This window comes from Marmota monax, unplaced genomic scaffold (assembly GCF_021218885.2).
Source record: "Marmota monax isolate L192 unplaced genomic scaffold, Marmota_monax_Labrador192_F-V1.1 WCK01_AAM20220418_F8-fsc00041, whole genome shotgun sequence".
NCBI lineage: Eukaryota > Metazoa > Chordata > Mammalia > Rodentia > Sciuridae > Marmota > Marmota monax.
Window position 1 is genome coordinate 1,265,561 of NW_026695238.1, and position 24,292 is coordinate 1,289,852.

A 24,292-nucleotide genomic window follows, 5' to 3' on the forward strand; every position below is an offset into this window, starting at 1 on the left:
TGGGTCCTCGAGTGGTCCTTGTGACCAATTCAGTATGAATGCGGGGCAGGGGAGTCACAGAGCATCCCGGTGAAACCATTAGCAATATAGAGAACTTGGGAGAGGGCTCAGTTTAGTAGAAGATAGGCTTACTTTGATCTTAGAAGTGTTGCATTCCTTACAGAGGTCTGGGAAGTGTCATTCTTACTTCTCAGCTTGGTAGTACAGAAGGGCAAACTAGCACAGAAAGTTCCCAACTTTTAAAGTCATCCGTAGCTAAAGTACACAGTACAGTCACACCTTGCTTAACCATGGGAATATATCCTGAGAAATGTGCCACTAGGCAATTTCATCCGTGTGTGCCCATCACATAATGTATTTACACAAGCTCAGATGACTGTGACTTCACTGGGCAAGGTGATCTTATGGGACCACCATTGCATATGTGGTCCATCATTGGAACCATTGAAATGGTGTTCGGCGACAGGTGACTATACTTATGCTTCCTATATGTAGTGTGCTCTGATTTTTTTCTGTCCTATTCTGCTCTATTTGGTGATACGTTGGGGAATGGGGTGGGAAAATGCTGGCTGTGTTTCAATCATGCCATTGATCTCATCACCACGGGTGGAGAAGGAAGTTGACACAGGATTTTACCAGAAGCAGGCTGGTATGGAGCAGCTGGTCCTCTTAGGCACTGCACACAGAAATTAAGAAAAAGAGAACCAAGAGAGCAAGGTACCTGATCGAGAAGGGGGGAATCAGGAGAGGAGGGTGGGTCTTCTAAGAGGCACTGATGTTTACAATTAGGTTATCGGAGACCTTCCAAAGAACATTTTAAATCAGCGATGGAAGTGGAAACCAGGGCATGAGGAGATGAAAGAGAGGGGTATTACAGACACTGGCACTGTGTGCAGAGGAGAGGGAGCCGGTGGAGGGGAAGGGACTGCAGATGTCCAAGTGGGGTTGCAATGGATGAAGCCAAGTCCACGTGGAGATGGAAGAGCACCACTGTGGGGTCACCTTGGGAAAGAGGCAGCATGCTTCTTTCCAAACAGGGAAAGGGACAGGCTAGATAAAGAGAGACAATTGCAGAGGCTGAGAGAGTAATGGTAAGTGGAAGGAGGAAGATGGTGGAATGTGAATGGTGGACTCCAACTTTGTCAGTAAAGTAGGAGGCAAGGTCATCTGCTTGGCAACTTGAAGTGAAAGGGAAATATCTGGAACAGCTACTAGGAAGCATCAACAAGCAAGGAAATAAAAGATATTATATAGTCAGAGGACCGATGTAGATGACTTGGTCTGAAACCTGTGCTTCTCTGGTTTTGGGAGGTCTCTGCTCTCTCCCTTTTCCTCCCCACTCCATAATTGCGCATGGCCGCCATCTCACTAAGGGCTCAGGAAATGTTGGTGGATCCCTGCTCGATGCCAAAAAAACACAAACCATTATACCCTGATTTTTTTTTAAATAATACTGCCTCTAGGCTTTCCAAAATAAGCTCCCTCTTTTAGATTTCTGATTCAACTTCCAATGAATCTCTTGACAGCACAGCCTAGCCCATCTGGACCAATCAATCAGCCTTTATCATCAAGTGATATTTTTCTCTACTTCCCCTTCCTGGGATTTGCAGTCCTGTCTGCACATTGGAAATTCTGGGAAAAGTTAAAAATACCGATGACTGGTCCCACCCTAGAAAATGACTTAATTGCTCTGGTTTCATGGCTGGACACCAAAAATTCCTCCAGAAAATTCTCATACCTAAGGATGAGAACCACTGATCCTTTGCTACTCAAAGCATCGTCTGTGGACCAGAAGTCCCCTGGCCTGGGTACCTATAAAAAATGCAGAATCTCGGGCGCTACCCTACACCTGCAGAATCAGGATCCATAGTTTAGCAAAGATGCTAGGCTACTCATATCCATACTGAAGTCTTGGAAAGCCCTGTGCTAGAGATATTGCTTTGTACGAGAGATCTAAGCCGACCCTGGCTTGCCTGCCCTATGTGAGATTAAATAGGGGGGTCTCAGAGATCACACCTCCTTATTTCTAAGAGGCCTGGCAAAGAGCTGCTGGCTCTTAGTTCCCAGAGTGTGTAAACAGGCCCAATCAACCAGTCATCAAATGCTTCTCCACTACACAAGCAGCTTCAGCACCTGAGTGCTGTCTCTTGGGTTTAACAGTTTACAAAGCAATGAATTGGAGCATTCTTTGGGGTGACCAATGGTCCATGGGACTGTCCCAGTTTTAGCACTGTAAGTCCCACATCCTGGGATCTATGTCAGTTCTGATCAGAATGTAATGGTTGGTGCCTATGTTAAGCAACAATTTGAACTTGTTCCCCCACCCCTCCGCTCACATACACACCCTTGATGGTAAGGTGTTCTGCTTCCTGGGCACCTGCCAATCTCTTGTGAACACACAGAATGAGGATCTTTGGTGTTTTGTGTGTACTTTTAATGCTTAAAAATGTTGGTTCATTCATTCAACAAAAATTCATTGAATGTGTGCCAGCCTCCATGTAAGGTATTGGGAATCGATGGTCCCAGCGTGGACACAACACCTGCTCCCCTAGGGACTACAGTCTGGAGGGGAATACAGAAGTGACAACATGAAGTGAGTGAGTGCACAGTGAGTGTAGTGTCCGCAGAAGCTGCAGGAGGAGGCCCAGCCCACAGACAGGGCCAGGGACTTCTGAAGGATGAAAGAAGTTCTCCAGGTGAGAAGGGTAGGTGAGGGGCTTTGAAGGAGAGGCAATGGAGGTCCACAAAGAGAGCATGGCTCCTCTGAACCCGAAGGAGCTCAACATCTCCAGGAAAGATACAATGGAAGATGACAGCAGTTTAGACACAGGAATGGATGGTTGAAGAGATATCTGAGAAGTAAAAGCCACAGAACAAGGGCATTGGTTGAAAAATGTCCTTAATGGAAAAAAAGTGAAAGTAAAAAAAGAGGGATTGAGGACTATGCTCAGGGATTGTTTATGTTTTGAACTATTTCTAGACTTATAGAAAAGTTGCAAAAATAATGCAGTTTCCTTCTGGGCACCGTGGCGCATCCCAGCTGCTCGAGGGGCTGTGGTAGGAGGATCCCAAATCCAAAGCCAGCCTCAGCAAAAGTGAAGCGCTAAGCAACTCAGTAAGACCCTCTCTCTAAATAAGATATAAAATAGGGCTGGGGATGTGGCTCAGTGGCCGAGTGCCCCTGAGTTCAACCTCTGGTACCCCCCTCCAAAAAATAATGTGGTTTCCACCTGTCTCCCATTAAATCTGTCCCAGTGTTAACACTAAACACATTCACTGTACAATTATCAGACCCAAGAAATTATGGCACCAACTAATGACCCCATTTGAGCTCCACCAGCTTATATTAATATCCTTTATTCTGGTTTCAGGATCTCAGGTTGCATTTAGTGTTATTTATTCCTTGTCTCCAGTATGTATAACAGTCCTTCGCCTTTCTCCTTTTCAGGACTCTGATATCCCGGAAGACTACTGATCAGTTATTTTGCTGAATGTCTCCCAATTTGGGCCATTTTGCTATTCTCAGGCTTCTGCTTCGGACAGCAAGAAGGTAGGCTCCTTGAGGGCGGGGCTTGTGTGGACACTCCCTGACAGATTCCCAGAGTGGGCACCAGAGTATGTGCCCAATGTGCCAGTTGGGAGGTATGTGCCAGCTACAGAGATGGAAAAAAACATGTTTCATAGCTCGTCTCCTACCTCACACCTTAGCAAATAAGGACAAATGCTTATCTGGAATGTATCTGTGAAAGTACTCAGATATCTAATTTACTTGGATTGCATTAATTGCATTACCTTCTTGAGCCCCTACAACTGCTAGCCACAGTGGACAATATGAAGGGAACTGGACATGCCAAACAAGTCCCCTTGACTCCATAGTTACCAGAAGGAAATGGAGGTACACTCGTTCTGGTGACAGGGAGGGCAGCCTGCAGGGGGAAAGTGCTGCAGCCTGATAAGCTGAGGTGCAGTGGGGGAGGCCTTGTGGAGGTGGTGATATGGGAGGTAGGCTGTGGAGGAGTTGGGGGTTTAGGCTGGTGAAGGAAGAGGGAGCGGAAGTCCCAAGGAGAAGGAAGACTTGGGATGGAGTGAAAAGAGGAGAGCTAAGGTGGTAGTTGACAAATGGCAGGCAGTGGAACTGGCCAGAGGACCTGGTGGGAAGTTGGGGAGATGAACCCAGGCTATCCCTGATTGTCACTGTGCTGAGGGCATTTAACTCTTTCCATGACAATGAGAAGCATGAAAGTGAACTGCACAGAGCCCCTAATTATTACTGGGACAAAGGGGGGCCAGATGTTTTACCAACCTCTTCACTGCAGAAATGCCTTAGGGAAATGACAAAATGAGCATGCTCAGAGACCTCTGGTCCTTGTCCAGCGGTTTCCTGACACTCTTCATGGGTACTCCCTTTCATATGCTGCCACACCATGCTACATCACATCACTGTGACCCAACACTACCTTGTACCATGCCGCCTCATCTCTGTAAGTGCTGGAGTGCCCCCAACTGCAGCCACTTCTGTGAGCACTTGCCCATTTTCCTACCACTAGCTGGAGATTCTGTTCTTTGGTCTATGAATCCACCTGCCTCTGCTCACTCAAGCAGAGTTGGCCCTTCCCTCCTTTCTACCCATGTTACATCCAGGACATCTCTCTACCATGACCTTCATGACAATTACTGCTTACACATTTGTCTCTGTTTAGACTAAAAAGTTCTTGAGAGAAGGATACATATTTATTTACCTGTAATCTAAGGGCCAGCACTATGCTTGGCACAATTAATTTAATGTAATTAAGTAGTAGAAAGAGCATTGAACTTGCAGCCAGGAGTCCTAAATATAAACCCCAGCCCTATAACCAACAAACAAGTTACTTGCCTTCCGAGTGGACCTCTCTTCCAAAGGGATGATAATCTCTATTTCATGGTTGTGTTCTAGAAGACCTTCTTCTATTCCTGGAGCATAAAAGCTGCACTTTTACCCTTTATGCTCACCTCAGTCATCATTACTTATTCAGAAGCCACAGAGTTTTTAGAGAGCACAGGCAGATAATGCTCCCATGGAGGTCCACTGCACGACAGACTTCATCAAGTGCAAGAAAAAGAGCATCTTTGAATGTCTGGGGCCGAAATGCAGTGGACTGGAAAGTTGGTCAAGAAATTTGTTGATATTATCTGAGAGGATGAAGGCTTGTCATGTCAGTAGGAGGACAGAACAAGCTGTAGTGGAATTCTAAGAAGCTGGAGCAATTCACCCAGTGGCCAAGGCTACCTGGAGTCTAACTGGACCATTCTCAGAACCCGAAGCCCCATAATCCTGCTGAACTTTACCTTCAGACTGTGAAGCCCATGGGAGTGGAGGCCTTGCCTGTTTGCTCATGACTGCATTGTTTGGGCCAGCACTGTGTCTGTGGATAACAGTGATACAGACACATCACTCACCCTCTTTGAACCCTATTTCTCTTATCTCAAAAATGAAGGAGGGTCCCATTCTCAAAGTGTGTTTTTCTAGCTGGGTGCGGCTCACACCTGTAATCCCAGTGACTCAAGAGATTGAGGAAGGAGGACTGCAAGTTTGAGGCCAGCCTCAGCAACTTAGTGAGACCTTGTCTGAAAATTAAAAAATGGGGGGGAAAAGGAACTGGGGATGTAACTTGGTAGTTAAGCACCCCTGGGTTCAATTCTCAGAACCAAAAAATAAAATTCTACATTGTTTTATAAGTGACAAAACCTCCTGACATCTTCTAGCATGAGGCTAGGTAGTAAAAATGATGATGGCAAGTGAGAAATGATAATTTTAAAAAGAAAAAGAAAGGCGGACCTGGCACCTTGGTCCTGAGTCCCTGCAGATATGAGCGAGCCCTGAGGAGTTTGGGGAAAACTGGATAAGCTGAAGGTCTGGACAAACTACACGGCAGATGCTACTTGCCTGACACTGTCTTTTGTTTTTTTCTTCAGAAAACAGCTTATAGGTGAGAGATCTGAAATAAAAATGTGCCTGGGTCTTGAATGAGACATTCTTTATCAAGAGCACTGCATGGACCTCAGCACATTTAGAATTTGAAATTCTTGAGTTTCTGTACCCCCCTTTATAAACCTGTTACACTCCCCAGCAACCTATTGGAGGGATCTCCCCAACCCCCTTTCACAGAGGAAGTTTCCAAGTTAAATTAAACTCACAGCTACTACAGCCGATGCGCCAATGCTCCAGGGAAGCAGATGAAACTCCACAGGTCACAGTGCCTGGGAAAGACAGTGAGTGTGTGCTTGTGTGTTGAAGCACACTGGATCTTTCCATTCCTCCTGGGGATGATACTCCTTTCCAAAACCCTTCCTTCTGCCTGGAATGCCTTCTACTCTCTTCCACTGGCCAACTTCAGGCCCACCATAGTCATCCCTTCTACTGAGCAGCCTGCCCTGGTCCTCCAGCCTATACTCCCTAGTTCTTCCACAATCCTGTTCCTGACCTCTACTGTATCTCACTCGTCCCACCTGCAGTCACATCACTGGCAAAGCTCCAGCAGAACAGGAGTCACCATAGTCTCCAGAATCCTCCATAGTTCTGACCCGAAGCAGTTGCTCAACAAAGTTTTGCTGAATGAATGAACTAGATACTGTACTCCACTCACGTGGGAGAAAGATAAAACAAGTTGTTTAAATAAAATCCACCCACCAGCTTCTATGAGATATCCTGTGGTCTCTAAAGCTAGAACTTTGTCTCCTGTGCCTTCTAGAACCACAGAGCCCAGCGTTAAACAACAATCTCTTAACATAAAAGAAATTTGGGGCAACGTCTAAATGTACTGCACTTTGCTAAAGTGCAGTACTGCGCATTTTCTAAAGATTTTCAACTGTAAAGATTAAAATTAGTTATAGGATTAGCTCCAAAAAGTTCACTGGAAAATAAAATTGACCATAAACTCATTCTACTCCGATCCGTTCTCCTCCCTGTTCTTTTCTATTCTCTAAACATTCTGTACTTTGTGACAATATATTATTAACATGTTAGGAAGTCCATAGTTCTGAGACTGGAAAGGAAGAAGAAGGAAACATTTCTTCCTCCTGTAGGGTGCAGATTTAGTCACTGCTGTTTCCCTGTCTCAGGCATGTCATCTCACCTCTCTAGATACTGATTTCTCATTTTTAAAGATTAGGATCCTAATTTCTGCTCTTCCCTCCCAACCACAGAAATCGGGTTCTTCACAAGTTGGAGAACAAGGAAGCTTCTGCCGTCGTAAAGTTTCTTTCAAGACTCTTTGGAAACTTCCAGATAAAAATTCCAGTCAACCAACAAGGTTTCTGTGGAGGTCCTCTTCTCAGACAGTGGCCCCAAACTCAGCCAAACCATCAGGCCATTAGGACCAGAAAGACCATGAGGACCAAGCCTAGAAGATCTGGCATTGTCAGGGCAGTCACTAAAGAAGAATAAACAAGCCCCTGTCCTGTCTAGGCCCTGCCCTTGCACCCTCTGCAACCAACCACTTCTCGGAGGAAAACCATACTGGGTCCTAAAACATAGCAGGACAATTTGAAAAGCAACGAGAGGGATGGCGGATTAGGCCAGGTGGAAAGGGGGATGTTTCTGGTGGGAAGTTGGGGTTGACCTCCCTTTGCCATACTCAGGTGCTCATTCCACCTGGAGAATTCCCTTAGCTGCCTGTCCACCTACTCGTGCCCAAACTGGGCCACTCAAAGGTCAGCTTCTCTGGTGTCCCTACTCCAGCTCTCCCAAGCAGTACTAGCCCCCTGAGCCAAACACAGTGCATATAACTCTAATCTGAGGCACTTGTTGTGTTGTCCTGTGATGGTGTCTTAGCACACCCGTCTCTGGTACTACATGCTGAGCTCCCATCTCACCTCTGCATGCCCAGGGCATGGCACCCAGCTGTGTTCATTCAGTGTCACACTGGTTCTTTTGCTACCATCAGACCTGGTGGCCAGAAAGGAAATGAGCAATAAAATATTTTCATATTTACATTACAACCTTTGAGGGTAAAAGATCCCTCGAGAGGTCTTCACTGTATTCTCCTCATGGAGCAAAACTGATGAAATGCCCTGGTTCTTCAGTAGAAGTGTGCCCAAACCTATCTTGTCTACCCTCAGCTAGTTCCACCTGTCCTTTTTGTAAAACCTATTTAATGCTTGTCTTTTGGCAACCTCATTATTAACTATTATGATCTGGATCTAGATGTCCCCACTAAGTTCGTGGGCTGAAGACTTGGTCCCCAGGGCAGCAATGACCAGGGCTTTTGAGAAGTGATTGGGTCATGAGGGCTCTAACTTCATCAGTAGAGTAATCCATTGATGGATTAATAACTTGAAGGGACTACTGGGAGGAGGTGGAAACTGTAGGCAGGTGGACATTGTTGGAGGAAGTAGGTCACTGGGGACATGCTCTTGGGGAATAGATCTTTTCCCCTCCCCCACTTGGCTTTCCATCTGATGGAGCTGAGCAGCTTGCCTCCACCACACCCTTCTGCCATGATGTTTCTGCCTTGGAACCAGCTGACTTGGGACTGAAACCTCTGAACACGTGAACCACAATAAATCTTTCCTCTTCCAAGTTGATTTTTCTCAAGGGTTTTCATAGCAATGAACAAATGACTAACACATTAACCAAACAATCACATTAACCAGATAATAATATCTTCATAATAATATTTTATTAGATAATAATGATAATGTTAGATTATTATCTTCATTGTGTTATTATGAAAAATTTCAAACACACGTAAGCGTCGAGAGACTAGTGGTAGAATGAATCTCACCCAGCACCAGCAACTGTATACAGGGCCAGTCTCGTTTCATCTGTAGTCACTGGGTTATTTTGAGGCAAATTCCAGGCATCGTGTCAAACACACACTTTTTGACTTGCATTACTTTCCTGGGGAAAATGGAAATTAATTGAACTCATAAGGAACTCCTTTCTAGGGTCATTTCCCAATAAATGGGAGGTTTTTTTTGTGGGGGGATGAAAAATCTTTGAAATCATACTGTACAGTCCTTCAAAGCAAGCAACAAGGCAGTTGTTGCTTGGAAAGTCACTGCAACATTCCATTGTGTGGAATGTCTGCAGTGACTTTCCAAAGACCAGAGCCTCTGGGCTCTTTGGAACAAAGATGCATAAGTGGCAGAAGCAGCCAAATGGACCAACCCCTGAGAGCCTTTTTCTTCTGTATCAAATTCTGTAGTTCATGCTCAGACATATGCCCACCCCCCAACTTCTCACTCCCACCCACAAGCACACACACAAAGGGAGTGACACCCCCCCGCACACCCACTCATGCCTGCTCTCACTCACCTGCCACTGCCTGGCTTTGGCATTTGCTTTCTAAACACACTGGAGAGCTAAGTGCCCCAGGCCTGGAAAGCTTTTCTTTCTAAAGTAGCACATTGCTCCATAGAGGCTTAAATCTGGGGCTCCTGGAGGGATCGCCACAGGATGATTCAAAATATACAGCTCACAAGTACTGAGTGTGCCAAATCACCCCTTTTGGGGTGTCAGGTTAAAAAGTGTTAAAGAACAAAACATAATGGCCAACGCTGTTTATGCTGATGATTATTAACTCTGTTTACATGCTTAAGATCCCACATTAGGAAAACTTTCCTGCCCACGCAACACTTTGCATTACTCAGGTATCACCCTGTCAATCTCAAAGCACTTAGCACACAGTACTCACACCTGGGGAAATGAGCGGAGCCTGTTTATCATCCACTTTGGACAATGGGAGAAGGAGACACCAGACAGAGAACTGACATTTTCCCTGTGCTCCTTTTATACTCTGTGCAAGGTGTTGTCTGCTCAAGTTCTCAAAACAATTCTATATAGTATTTATTTTTAACTCTATGTTACAGATAGAGCATGAAGTTCAGAGGAATTAGTGATTTTCCCAAAGAGGAAGAGCTAGTAAATGTTAGATCCTGGATTATAATCCAGGTATTTCTAACCACCATGTCCATACCCTTTTTCTCCACTAGTGAGTTCTGATTTTTCCAAGTCTGAGAAACTACCTCTCTGTTTAAATTATCTTTATTTTTAAGTTTTTAATTTGGAAATACTTTCAAACTTATTTTTAAAAATAGCATGAAGAGTTCTCATATACCCTTCACCCAACTTCCCCAAAGGTTAACATTCTACATAACCATAATACAATAACCAAAACCAGGAGTTTAACCTTGATATAAGACTTCTAACCAATCTACACACCTTATCTCATAGGTCTTTTATCTGGTCCAGAATCCCATCCAGAGAACACATGATAACACATTGTATCATCCCTCCTTATGCTCCTCCAATCTAGAGCAGTTGCTCCTTCATTCATCATTCAAGACCTTGACACTTTTGGAAAGTATTAGCCAGTTACTTTGTAGAAGATCCCTCAACTTGGACCTTCTTTAATATTCAAAAAATTCCACAAAACCTCAAATGACTATAGTTATCCTTTGAGTATATGTTGTTTGAGAATAAGTTTATTGACATAAGGTTACACTACATTGAAGGATGCTTCTGGTTTTGTTCATCATGAGGCTTTCCTATACACTTGAAGAATCATTTGCATGGCTGTGAGATACTTGTTAGACAGTGACAGGTAATGCTTGAGTCTATTTAGTTCTGCCTATCCTGTGACATGTAGGTAGTTCCTGCTGTGGTCAACAGCCCAAAGACGCACTCAGACCAAAGCAGAAATTATCAGTTTGAGGACCATGGAGAACGGCAAAGTCAGATAACATCGTCAAAAGCAGATGTTTACTGTGTGTTTGTGATTTTATTGCATGCTTGCATTCCACACTATGCTTAGAGTTTGACATGTTGAACCTCACAACAGTGTCTGGGGTAGGTACTATTATTATCATTCTCATTCTACAGGGAGGAAATTAAGATTCAGAGTCTGTAAGACACTCATCCAAGGTCACTTATCTGCAAAGGCAACACTGGGATTTGAAGGCCTGATTCTGAAAACCTCAAGTCTAGCCTCTTAGCTAAGGTCAAGGTCAAGCGTAAAGGCCCCATGTTCCTATCCACCATGCTAATTTTTTCCAAAAGTGTCTTTGACTCTTTGTTTCCATGGTTCCTATGCCTGGAACAATCTTCATTTCCTACTTTCCAAACTCTTTCCCCAATTCAGTCTTTAATGTTCTGCTCTAGGGTTATTGTTCTAGGGAGACTTTTTTTTTTTTTTTTTTTTTTTTTGGAGGAAGGAGATATTGGATTTCTACCAGCACTGGCTTCTGTTTCTTCCTCTGATATGGCACAAATGAGAACAGCTGAGGTTGAAGGGGTTTGAGTATTCCTAAGCACAACCTCCTCCTTTTATAAACAAGGAAATAGGGCTGGGGTTGTGACTCAGTGGTAGCGCGCTTGCCTAGAATGCATGAGGCACTGGGTTCGATTCTCAGCACCACATACAAATAAATAAAATAAAGTTCCATCCACAACTAAAAAAAATATTAAAAACAATAAAATAAACAAGGAAATAATAACAATAATGACTAACATTTACTGAGTGCTTTCTGAGTTGAACGTGACATGTGTCCTATCATTCAACTCCCAACTACCCTAAGAGAGCAGTACTACTACTGTTGAGGGAGAGATTGCTAGAGCTCATTCGATTCAGAATGTTCTCTCCTTCCAGGCACCCGGGAGAATTCCACTCCCCATCCTTGTTGCTGTTAGGCACAGCCATGTTCCTAGATACAACCAGGGAGTTGTAGGCAAAAGCAATGTGTCATCCAAGTGAGGCACTGAGTCGTTGGTACTTAGCGAGTCGTGAGGGATGGAACTGTTTACCATCTGTTGCTCTGCTCTGGGATTCTTGGACTTCCCCAGGGAAGCCCCTGATTTGACTTCATTCAAACACCCTCCAAACATAACTCAGGAGTGAGAATTGATGGTTGGAGTAGTCAGGAAATTAGCATTAGCTGGGTAACAGACAAACACCCAAACCTCAGTGTCTTAAGGCAATCAAAGTGAGCATCTCCCTCATGTCACAGTCCCATGTGGGTTAGACTCCAGATGGTGGCTCTACCATCTGGAACGTGCAGCTCTCAGATCACTGAGGCAGGGAAGGCGAGGGAGATGCAAGAACCACCCCTTTCTGCTCTGCCCTGGGTGACACATGTCACTTACTTCTTGGTCACATGTGCACTCCAATATAACTCTTCCCTCCTCCTCCAGTGCCCCCACCCCTGTTCCTTGTCTGTCTGAGCACCTCAGTCAGGTCTGAAGGGCACATTTCTTCTCCCCATTGGCCTGCCAACTAATACACAGTATTCCTGAAGTAATCACCTGCCATGGAATTGCCAAAGCCAATGGTTGAAAATGCAGATTCCAGGCTACCACTCAGGGACCTGGCCTGGAACTCTGGATTTTATCCCCTTCCTGTGGTACTCTGTAGTATCCACAAATGTTTCAGAACTATTTAAAGATGTACATCCCAAGCCAGCATCACTGAGACTTCCGTCATTTACATTTTTGATGTAGTCTACTTATACCTCATTTCTTTCAAACTTAACACTTGTCTTTAAATGTCTCACAATTTTACTTCAATAAATTTATCCTAAGGGAGACTTTCTGTTACTACCATAAATGAAAAGCTGGTATCATTTCCCATAAAAGAAGAGATAAACTATAAGACTTCCATGCAATGAAATATTAGTGCTAAAAAGAATGTTCTATCAAGCCCACAAAACAAAAACAGTAAGCCACAAAGACGGGGAGGAAATTGAAATACAGTTACTAACTGAAAAGGCAATTTGAAAATGCTACACACCCATATGGCTCCAACTCTATGACTGACATTCTGACAAAGGCCAAACTGCACAGCCAAGAGCTTGGGGGTGGAAGCAGAGGTGTGAACAGCTGGATGAGCCAAGAGGATTTTTAGGGCAGTGAAACAGTTCTCTATGATTAGTAGTGGAGACAAGCCATTATACATTTGTCAAAATGCTTGGAAAGTATAAAGCGGAGAATGAAGCCTAGTGTGAACCTTGGACTTTGGGTGATAATGATATGTTGCTGAGTGTGGTGATGTACGCCTGTATTCCCAGCAACTTGGGAGGCTGAGGCAGGAGGATTGAAAATCTGTGGCCAGCCTCAGCAACATAAGGAGACCCTGTTTCAAAATAAAAAGAAAAGGGCTGGAGATAAAGCTCAGTGGTAGAATGTGTGAAGCCCTGGATTCAATACCCAGTACCACAAAAAAAAAAATGGTTTTAAAAATTAAACTTAGATAATGAAGTATCAATGTTGGTTAATCAGTCATGACAAATGGACCACTCTGGTGGGAGATGTGACAACAGGAGGCAGGGGTGCATGGGAATGCTCTGTACTTTCTGTTCAGTTTCACCCTGAGCACAAAACTGCTCTAAAGACTCAAGTCTACTAAAAATAATAGTCACACAAATATAAACAAAACAAGATGAACTCGTTCCAGCTGGATATTGGTGTGTGTCCAAAGGCTCCGAGTCTGGCACCTCCTCTCTTTGTTTACGAAAAATCTTGACAGCATTAGAAAGGTGTTAAAAGACATATTGTTACTACAGAGAGATGTTTCTCCTGGACAGAATCACAAGGCACTAGTGGAAACTGAAGAGGAGCAACGTTCTCAATGCAGATCAATATTATTTAACATCGCTGGGGGTTTCTGTCCCATTCCAGATTTCCTGAAAAATTCATCTAGGGATGACCCTGAATGTAAGCATCTTGCTGTCGCACGCAGGGCAAGCATTTCTGCTGCCACTTCCTCTTCATGTTCCTCAGCATGCCTGGTCTGCCCCAGGCCTCTGGGGACTCAGCCTCCAGCAAGTGTCTTCCTGCACAGTTGCTGCCAAGCAGAGAACACTGCTTAACAAAGATCTGTCAGGCCCTGGGCTGATGGAGACAGATAAAGACAACTCTATTGGGAGTGAAGGACTCAAGGCGGAGAGGACAGAGTTCAGCTGAGTCAGGAAACACAGAGGCAGAGCATCCGCTAAACAGAGACACTGTGCCTAGAGCCACATTCCTGATGGGTCAGGCACACCATCAACTTGGATTCTACTGTGATCCAAGCCCATAAAGGGTCTGATTTTTGAAGGCTCCAGTCAGGTAGTAGGAAACGCAGCCATGTAACCTGGAGGCCCCACTTCTGGTCCTGGAGACACACTGATGGGAGGGAGTAAATATCACTTCCCTTTCATGAGCAGTTGTTATATATATATCTCCATCTTTAAAACAGCATGTCAGCTCCTTACAAGGGTGCAAACTCAGGATTGTATCCCTGTTTTATGAACCTTGAAATCTAGGTCTAGGGAAGGTAAATAAGTAGCCCAAGATCACTCAACTGGGAAAAATCCAAAGTGGGAATGAAATCCATGCCCTTCTGTCTTCAAGATCTATCTTCTTACCAATAAAAAAAATAAATTAAAAAAAAAAAAAGAAGAAGTGGGACATGTCCACTCTCGGTATGGAAAAAAAAAAAAAGATCTATCTTCTTCCCATCATTCCACAATAGAATGAGGGAAGGTCTGTTGCGGGTCAAGTGGTCTCAAGCTGAAGTAATGACCACTACGATTATTAGGATGAGAAATCATCACTATTTGTCATTATAGAATCACAAAATCGGGCTGGATGGGATCTCAAGAGATCATCCATATCCTGCTTATTTGGCATTTGAACTTGTTATACACACACCTGTACAAGTGCGCACACACATGCAATTATACTTTATGCCATGATATAGTAGGGACCAAAGATAGCACTGTTTATCTGGAATGAACGTGTGCCAGGAGAAAGGAAAAGGATCAACAAATACTAAGTCCCTGCTGTATGCAGAGCCCTCTGCTAGCCGCTGGGGTGGCTTCAAGAGGGTTCTTTGGATGTTGATTCGCTTCAACCCCAGCCAAAGTAATCTTTCCATAAAGGAGGAAAATGATTTAATCTGTCCTCCTTTCTTCTGTGGACAGACCCTGGAGAAATCCTTAGGAGAGCAATTAGCTGGGCCCAAGATTGAGGCCTGGTTGTCCTCTTATGGCACACAAAGTCCCTCCTTGGATCACAAAGTTGGACAGAACCTATGTTGCCAGATTTTCCTTTTGTTTTCCCTTGCCAGTTTGCATCTACCTGGGACTCCAACAGTAATTTATTCAATTTTGTTATTTTGTCAGGAAGCAGTATCCCCTGTGTGCACCCTGCTTTTTTTTTTTTTTTTAGAGAGAGAGAGAGAATTTTTAATGTTTATTTTTTAGTTATTGGCAGACATAACATCTTTGTATGTGGTGCTGAGGATGGAACCCGGGCCGCACGCATGCCAGGCGAGCACGCTACCACTCGAGCCACATCCCCAGCCCCTGCACCCTGCTTTTGCTCTTAGATACACAGAGGAGGTGTCAAGTGTGTTCTGTGTGTGTGATATACATACACAAATCCTAGCTTACATACAATACACCTCAGGAGGGGGGTGGTATATGGCTCAGGCCATACAGTATTTGCTTGCCAGCTCCTTTACATCCGGGCTCACTTCCAACTTGGCCCCGTTCCCAGCAAGTAAGAAACAGCTCACTGATTCCCACACTTCTTTGAGAATCTCCTCCCCCTCCAGCCTCCTTCCCCTCCCCCAGCTCACAGGACACAGCTGGGCTTCTCTGCATAAGAGCTGGAAAAGGGAGCAGAGAGAGACTCCCAATATCGTTCCTTTCTTTTCCCTGGCTCTTTTGAAATCCATATTTCACAACCTCTTGCTCTACCTGCCTTATTAAGTAACTCTATGAGAGACTCAGCTAGAAGCCACACCCAATACATTAGCTCAGCACCCCAAGCTGCTGGAGGCTGGCAAGTGAAGGATCACTCCACAGTGACCACTTTGTGGCGGATCGACAGACAATTTATTGGAGAACTGCTCCACAACTGGCAAGACATCAGGAGTCTCCCCACCGCCCATCCAGAGTTCTGTCTGTGAATGTGAGACAGGCACGCTCCATGTTTTATTCATGTGTCGTGTGACATGCACACACGTAAGTGACAGATACATAAATCTGTGAAATAGCCAGGAATCTGACAGTGGGGTTTATACCACGTTTCTTATGCCATCTCTCATTAAACAGAGCATCATTTAGGGCCTTGAATAAAGAAAGGGTCCTTGGGGATTCCAGTTTAAGTGGAACCAGGACCAGTGAGAGTAGAAACTAAAAGGCAACTATGGAAAAGTTGACCCCAGTTACTGGTTCCCCTTTTTCAGGGATGGTTCTCTATCCGTAAGTCCATGTGGGATCTACAGTCTACTGGCCATGAAGGACTCGCTGTCCTGTCATGGTGGGTGCATGGCAAAAATTCACAATTGCAGCAATCACATGACTGCCAACAGCTTGGGATTTCTATAAACACAGGACAGAGACTGTTCTCTGAAATCTTTGCTGCAGTCACATTTATATATGCCATGTAATACAGACACTGGAACAAGGTGTCCTGGCATGAGATGAGCCTTTGCACTGGTGAAGAAGGAAGGGTCATTTCTTTCTGCTTAGATTAAATATCTCTCTGGACCCCCCAAAAAATCTCACTTATGAATTTCAAAGTCTCAGGCTCAGAAGAGATCTGGAGGGTCATCTAGTCCCCGTCAACCATATGATTCCTCTTTTAAGGCAGACCATAGTATCTTGGGACAGCTTTGATGGAAAGTTCTTTCTAAGATCAAAACCCAAGTTGACTTCTGGGAGATTTCCTCACTGGCCAACGCGCTGCCCTTTGTTCCCCTCATTCTGCAAAGCACACTTTCAGCATTTGACGCCAGTAAATATTCTTCTCCTGAATGTTCTCTTTTTTCCACTTCCTCTGCCCGTGGAGCTTCCTATTCAATGAGCAAATGTGTCAGTAATTACAGAGCATGAAGCAGATGCCAGGCACTGGGTTGAGAGCTGATGACCCAGTCAGTGATGAGCAAACATGCACAGGTCACTTCCTCTTGCAGTCCCTTTGCAGTGCCTCCCTTGGGCCCAGGCAGAAGTGTCCCTAACTTTGGAAAACCCCACTCCAGTCCCTCTTCAGGTATACTTCTCCTGCAGGGGAGGAGCCTGTAGGGTCCAGTAGCCACACCCCACTTCAGGAATGTGCTCCAGTTACCTGGGACCCTGGAATTCCTGCCCAAACAGCCTTGAGCCTGATCCCAAGACCTGTAAGTTTCTCTTCTTCAGGTCCATAAACTTCCCTCCAAGGAGGACAGGGGAACAAGGTAAAGAGCCACCATTCAGGGGATGGTGGAGACAGAACTTGGACAAACCCACAGAAGTATCTATGTGTGTGTATCCAAAATTCCTCCATGCAGAATAGTGTCAGTGGTAGAAAAAGAATCAGAGTGGCCTATGGGCCACAGGCCAGACATTCCTATTTGGATATCAAAGAATTCAGACAAATCCAAAAGCTCCAAATTCAAGCCTGTCTTTCAGATGCTTTTGAAGGTACATCTGTCAGGATGCAATGATAGACTGTATTGCATTTAACAGTTTTTCAGCTGAATCCTGTGCAGTGGTACATACCTATCATCCCAGACACTTGGGAGGCTGAGGCAGGAGGATCACAAGTTTGAGAACAGCCTCAGCAATTTAGTGAGACCCTCAGCAATTATAGTGAGACCCTGTCTCAAAATAAAAAATAAAAATAAGAAAGGACTGGGAATGTAGCTCAGCGTTCAATCCCCAGTACTGGAAGAAAAAAAGAAAGAGAGAGAAAGAAAGAAAGTTCGAACATTTCATTTAATACACAGGCCTCTGGTATGTGAGCCACCACTTAGTCTTGCCCTAAAGCTGATAAATGTCAGGTGCAGGTCTATTCTTTGTACAGACATACACAAATAAAATAAACGTATAAATAAATGTAAAGTAAAACTACAGTGCCTACAAGAATAAGTATACTATTTGGATCCTTCCTAAAATCCTCTTGATTCATTCCCAGGGCTCTCATTGGATGTTGGGGTCTCCAGGTTCCCCCCTTCATTCTCTTATGAAGTAGAGAATGTCATCTGAAAGCCCTTTTCCTAACCCTAAAATAACCCAACACACTGACTGAACATCCTATAGCATTCTTGCCTCCTCTGAAGGCAGAGCTCCAAGGAGGCCAAACACAGAAGAAGGAGGAAGGCAACCTAGCCCGTGAAACCCCTCTGTATTCATTTTCTGCTGTCTATTAGATCCAGATCAGGTCCCTTCCACCTGTTCCTGACTGCCATGGTGGAGAGCATCCTGGGGCCAACTCCAGACTTCACATCTGCCCCACCTGGGAGGTGGTTTCACCTCTTTGTGAAGTTACCCATGTGACTCTTCATCTCTTCTTGCAGCCTAATCCAATTTTTCTCATTTGGTCATCAGCAACAACACAGAAGCTCCTCTGGCTAATTAGGGGAAAGGTAGCAAATTTTCCCTGCCACCCCATCTCTCTGAATAGGCACCCCATCCACTACCCGCTTTTAAATGTGCCTCTCTTTCTTGTACTAGTATTACTGTAATTCACTTGGGCCCACCCACTGCGTGTTCTTGATCTCTGTCAGTGCCTGTGATGTCTGGATTAGACAGTGACATCCTAGAGGGCAGGGCCACATCTACTGTGTGCCTCTAGCTCCAGCTCTGCAGAGCAGCAGGCACAGGTAGGTGCTTAATAAAGACTTTGGTGTTTGAAACAGATGAGCAGCACTCTGTGTCCAAAGTATTGTAAGTGTAAGAAAAAGCCATCTGTGACCATAGCCAGCCTCCCGCCAGTCAGTGAGCTGGGGCATACTTTTTCAACAAAGCAAGAAGAGCACTCTCTTGCATTTGAGATATAATAACAAAAACACAGTGACAACACTGCTCTCATAGTACTGGATGATTTGATGCTCAGAATAATCTTATGAAGTAGAGAATGTCATTATTTTTACAAATGTCTGAGGCACAGAGAGATGGGGTAAGTTGTTAAGCCTCCTAACTGGACCACCTGGATTTAGAGGACTCTGCATAATACCATGGTACTCTGGCCCTCGAGGTGGACAAGGGCAGTTTCAACCACAAGTAGAGGGTGAGGAGGTGCCAAATGGGCTCCTGCCTGACAGTCTAATGGGTCCTTGGTCCCTGTCATCCATGAATGAATGGCTGCTACTCAGGAACTATCCAGAGTGGAGCCAAGTGGATTTTCAAAGCATTTGTTCCCACCCCAGCCCTTTCTTTCCTTCTGTCTTCTCATCTGATTTCAAACATGCCAAACTTTGTCCATAGTCAGGTTTCTGAGCTTGCTGTTGCCTCTACCTGAAGTGCCCTTGCCTTGTCTGTGCATGGCTGGGTCCTTTTCATCATCTAAGTGTCAGCTCAGAGGAGACATTCTTAGGAAGGATTTTCCTGATTGCCCTATTTACTGTGGTGGTACCTCTCCCATCTCATCCCTTGCATTCATGACTAACTCACTTTCTGGTGTTAGTTTCATCTCACTTGGTCTCATCATGGCACCCTGGGCTATCTGAAATCGCCTGATTTATCTATTTTTTATTTATTTCTCTATTTCTCTATTTATTTATTTCTCTATTTCTGTGTCTCCACCATAATGGAGCTTCAGGAAAGCAGAGATCTCATCTCTTTTGTTCACTCCTGAATAGTGCCTGGAACAGCATCTGGCATACTGTAGATGCCCCAGAAATATCTGTTAAATAAATGCATGCATGCATGCATGCATGCAGGAATGCAAATTCCTTTGTAGATATGTACAAAGGTAGAAAGAGCCGCATCTTCCTGTTGCCCCTCACCACACATATTGCAAGCCCTTTGCAGAAAGAGATGGAGTCTTTATTTGTCTTTTAGTTCATAGAGAAGTAGCAAATGAGTGAGACGGTGGATAGGAAGGGAGGTTTCCAGTTCCTTTGTTTGGGCAGGAAAAGACCAAGATATTCAGCTCCTGAGATTACAGACTGCTCTCCCTCCAGGACCATGTGTAGACTATCGCTGGACAGCTCTCTCTCTTTGAATAGAAACTGAAATACAGAAATCTCAGGCTGCCCACCTTTCTTTCTCTTTCAGCATCTTCATTTCTCTTCCTTTTTTAAAGTTTACCCTATCTGTTCTCCTTTGTCTCCCTTCCTCATTGAAACTCTGTGACCAAAAGCAAGAAGTGGGAAAGTGTGTTCTCCGTATCTAATTATTCTTACTACTATAACACAACCTCACCAAAACCTCTTGGTTTCTGCACAAAATAAACCCTCACAACATAATAATTACATGTAGAAAGTGCTTGATTTGATCCAGTCTTAATGTAGACATAGCCCCCTAGTCCTCCCACATAATAGCAGAACCCATTGGTGCTAGCTTTTAATCTAGTGCTTTATTTATGACACATAGTACAAATAATGAACAGAAAAGCAAAGCTCCCAACCTCTGACCAAACCTTGTATGACATGAAGGCATTTCACATATTGCTAATGATCCCTTTCCATTTCTTTTTTCAACAACAAAAAAAAAGCCTTTTCAATAATTTCAATAATACAGCCTTTACAGGATCAAAATACATGCTCATTATATATGGATTTTTCCCAAGATAGTTTTATACTCATTATCTTCTGGTCCCTCTTGTAAGGAAAGGGAAGGGATGGCAAACAGTGCCTTGCAGAAATTGGAAAAGAGGCACAGAGACATAAAGCTGTTTGACAAAGTTCACACAGCAGGTGAAATATTTCCCAGGACACATTCCAAGTCCTGCCATTTTCTCAAGACTCGAGTGTTCTAGCCAGAAGGCACACTCCCAGCAGCCCCTGTAACATGCACACCTGAGCTAGCCCATGTGGGAGAAGAAAGAAATTTCTTAGGAAGGCAGGAAACTAAATCATTTTTTTCTTTTGGAGAAGATGAAGTTCCTGATGGGGAAGATCCTGACCCAGATCAACCCAAAGTGAGGTTCACTCTCGCCACCCTACCCCATGGCACTGCGAGAGGCTCAGCCTTGGCAGTGGAGCAAAAGGCTAGAAGAAAGGTGTGGAGCAGACATCCTGGACCTTCTCACCTAACAGGAGTTTTCAACTCTGGGCAACATTTTGTTTGGTGCTTCAGGTAATCTTAGTCACAGGGAGGAGGAACACAGCCCTCAGCTTCTCAGAGACATTTATTCACACTGAGATCTAAATCACTTCCCCTTATCATTCCCAGGCTTCAGCCCCAGGCATCATGGGTCCCTGAAGTGCTTTGTCCATTCAGAGCAAAGAGAAAAAAATGAATGAAAATGTCAGCTAAGCCTGCCTTGCACAGAGCAAGCCCTCAGCAAGAACCAGGGCTGGTCAGGAGCACTAAGGTGGCATTCTATTTCCCTTGTTCAAGGCACACCCAGAAGTCTTCCCTATGCTTCAGGAAATTACCAAAGAGGAGGCCGAGGTGAGCACAAAATCCTGCTTATGTTGGAATCGAATATTCCTTTGCCTGCATCACTAATGAGATCAGATTTTTCAGGTGAGCCTTTTCTGTCTGGGATTATCTGCAAAGTATTTTCACAACTCATTACTTCTGAAGAGTGTACACATGCTATCCAGTGTTTCAGGCACTGGATTGTAAGTGGAGTAGTAAATGAGGTGTCTGCAAAAACCTGAATGGACAGGGTGGGGAGGACCCACCGGACTTGAGAAATGTGTCCACCATGGGATGCTTGGCATCCCCTGTCCTGGGTGGGGAAAGTTTTAAGGGAAACTCTTTGTCAGTGCACATCAGGCCTATGAAGAGTAATCGATATGACCGGATTCCCTACTTCCTTCTCCATGTCCCTTAAAGTCACTCGTACCTGGACTTGCCTACCAGCTTCAATATAGGAAAACTTGAGAGTGTTTGAGAAAATTGAGATAGGCTCAAAGTGAAAAATACAGACTTACTGGATTTCACCTATAATAACAGGGAAAGAGAACAAATTCTTGGCACACTTCAGAGAGGGAAGAAGTTTGACAGTGGGGCTGAAGATGATCTGGGGAAGATGTTACTGGCAAGAAATCAGTGAAAAGGATATCTTGGCAACAGGCCTGAACATACCACCAAGTCCCTTCATTTCTTTTGGATCTTGGATTCTGAGTGATGTTTATGGAATGTTTTGGATGGAGTTGAAGTCACTAGTACGGAGAGGAAAATGTAAAAACCAGGGTACAACTGAGCCACCAAACAGCCTCCATCAGAAACCAGACAACTATTGGGCAAACTTCACTACAAGAAACATCACTGAGAAGCTCTTAAAAGTTATAGTCCTTGACACTGGCAACGGCATGATGGTTCCCCAGGGCAAGCAGGTGAGCAGCAACCTGCAGGACCTGGAGATGCTACAAGGAAAGGGGAAAGGGACTCACCTGTTCTGGCCCCTGGAAGCAGATGCGGCAGAGCGGAGTCCTCATACCACTGTCCAAGCTACTGCCCAGTGAGTAGCGATCCTCAGCCTTCTTACAGAAATCATCTGAGGAGGCACTGCTGAGCAGTGAGGCAGGTGGCTCTGCTTGGCCACCCCAGTCATCTTCCACAGAAGAAGGTGGCAAAGGTGGTGGAGGTGGCAGAGGAGGGGTCTCCCTTCCCACCACTTCTCGAGGGCCCCTCCAGCCTGCCCACCCTCCGGCGCCCAGAGCCGGAAGGGTGTTGTTGTTGGCCGCCACACCCGGGGGCTGGGGGTCACCGTGCATGGGCAGGGGCGCTGGAGGGGGGCGCCTCAGTAGGAAAACCTTCAGGTCATTGAAGAGCATGCGGCAGCGGCACTTAAGGAGACCCTGGTGGCGCAACATCTGGGGAGCTGGGGTGCACAATCCACAGCAGTACCAGCCACAGAAGCAGTAGCAGCACCACCACCACCAGAACAGCCCACCCAGGGGCATCAGCATGTGCCCACAGAAAGCAGAGGACCAAGAGGGCAGCTGGAGTCTTTGAAGAGATGAATAGGATGGGGCTTGGGGTCCACAGTGTTGCTGTTACTGGAGGAATCTCCTTTCTTACTGGTTCTTCTTACAACCCCTCCAAGCAGCAAATAAATTGCTCCCAGAACTGAGAACTGTGAGTCACTGATTCTGAACTCTACCTGGAAAATGTAAAACAAAAAAGTTTTTCTTGCCTTTGCAGCCCAACCCCTTCTCAGACTTTGCTCAAGGTGTCTCCTTTTCTGCCTTTGACCCCAAGACTCTGGAAGGAGCAGGGTGACGGAAGAAGTGTTGATGCTGGGCTGTTAGAACCTTAAGATCAGTGTCTAATTGTTAAAAGTTCCCCAGGAAAAGATTACTGGGTTCTTCTGGAACCCCTTGGCAGTGGTAAATCTCTTTCTTTTATATAAAAGGGTGAGGAAGGTTATAAATCAAATTTGAAGTGGACTGAGCTGGGTTTAGGGAAATCTAGCTCAATGAAGAATTGAGGGCTGCATATGTGAGAGAGAAAAGGTAGTTTTCCTCAGGTAGTAGGAGGGAACGGGTTGAGGGGGAAAGGTGGAGGCGGAAAGGAGCCTGGAAGAAGTTTTAATTCTCCTGGGCAGAAAACTGGGGCAATTAACCCCCGGAAGCACCAGAGTTGCTTTAAGAACAGTTGGGTGGAGGAGAGAAGGTTGCAGGCTATATTGGGCAAGGGGGTTGTGCTTTGCCTATGCAGCCAAAGGGCTACACGGAAGAAGGGAAAGCCAATTTGGTGATCAGAGGTGGGAAAATAGGGGGTCGTGGGAGAGGAAAGGAAGGGAGAACAAGAAAAGATCTTTTAACCCTCACAGAGCCACGTCCTTCCTGAGAGTGAAGATCCTGGCTAGAGGAAGGGTGTATGGGGGTGGTGTAGAGGAGGGTAGAAGAGGGGCGTGTGGGAGGGGACGGGAGAAAGAAATAGTTACATTATCTCAGCCCCTAACCCACTCCTGCTGCAGGCTGCAAATCCGTGGCCCCCTCCCCTTGGTTCCATCAAAGGTCCCTTCGGGCGAGGTGGGAGAAGGGCAGATCCTGGCGGGCGAGTGGCCTCGCCTTCTTCTCCTCTTCCTCCTCTGGGTCGTTGTCACCCTCCTCTGGCTCTTGGGCTGCCCGCGCCCGCCGCTGCTGCTGTGGCGGCAGAGGCGACTGCTGGTCGGCGTCCTGGTGTCTCCGGGGCGGGGGCTGCTCGGGCTCGTCCTCTGGCTGCTGCCCGCCGTCCGGCGCGGTCGCGACTCCGGGCTTCATGATCCTCCTCCTCCTCCTCCTCCTTCCCGGGGGGCCGGCCCTGAGCCCCCGCGCCCGGGCAGTGCTGCCATGCAACCAGAGACGAGGCAGGCGTGGGGGTGGGGGCGGTTGGGGAGTGAGGAGGGGGGATGATACAAAAATGAAAGAATACTAATGTAATAATTCGATTCTCAGATAATCAG

The 24,292-nt window shown here is 45.4% G+C and overlaps 1 protein-coding gene across 1 annotated transcript in view; it reads right to left on the reverse strand.

Moving 5' to 3' along the window:
• Marchf4 (membrane associated ring-CH-type finger 4) overlaps positions 1-22,817 on the reverse strand; it is a 115,089-nt gene extending 92,272 nt beyond the window's left edge. The window contains exon 1 of the mRNA XM_058577518.1: positions 22,293-22,817. Within this exon, the coding sequence (XP_058433501.1) occupies positions 22,293-22,811 (519 nt within the window). The 5' untranslated portion in view covers positions 22,812-22,817. The remainder of the gene's footprint in view (positions 1-22,292) is intronic.
• Positions 22,818-24,292: the final 1,475 nt, after the last annotated feature.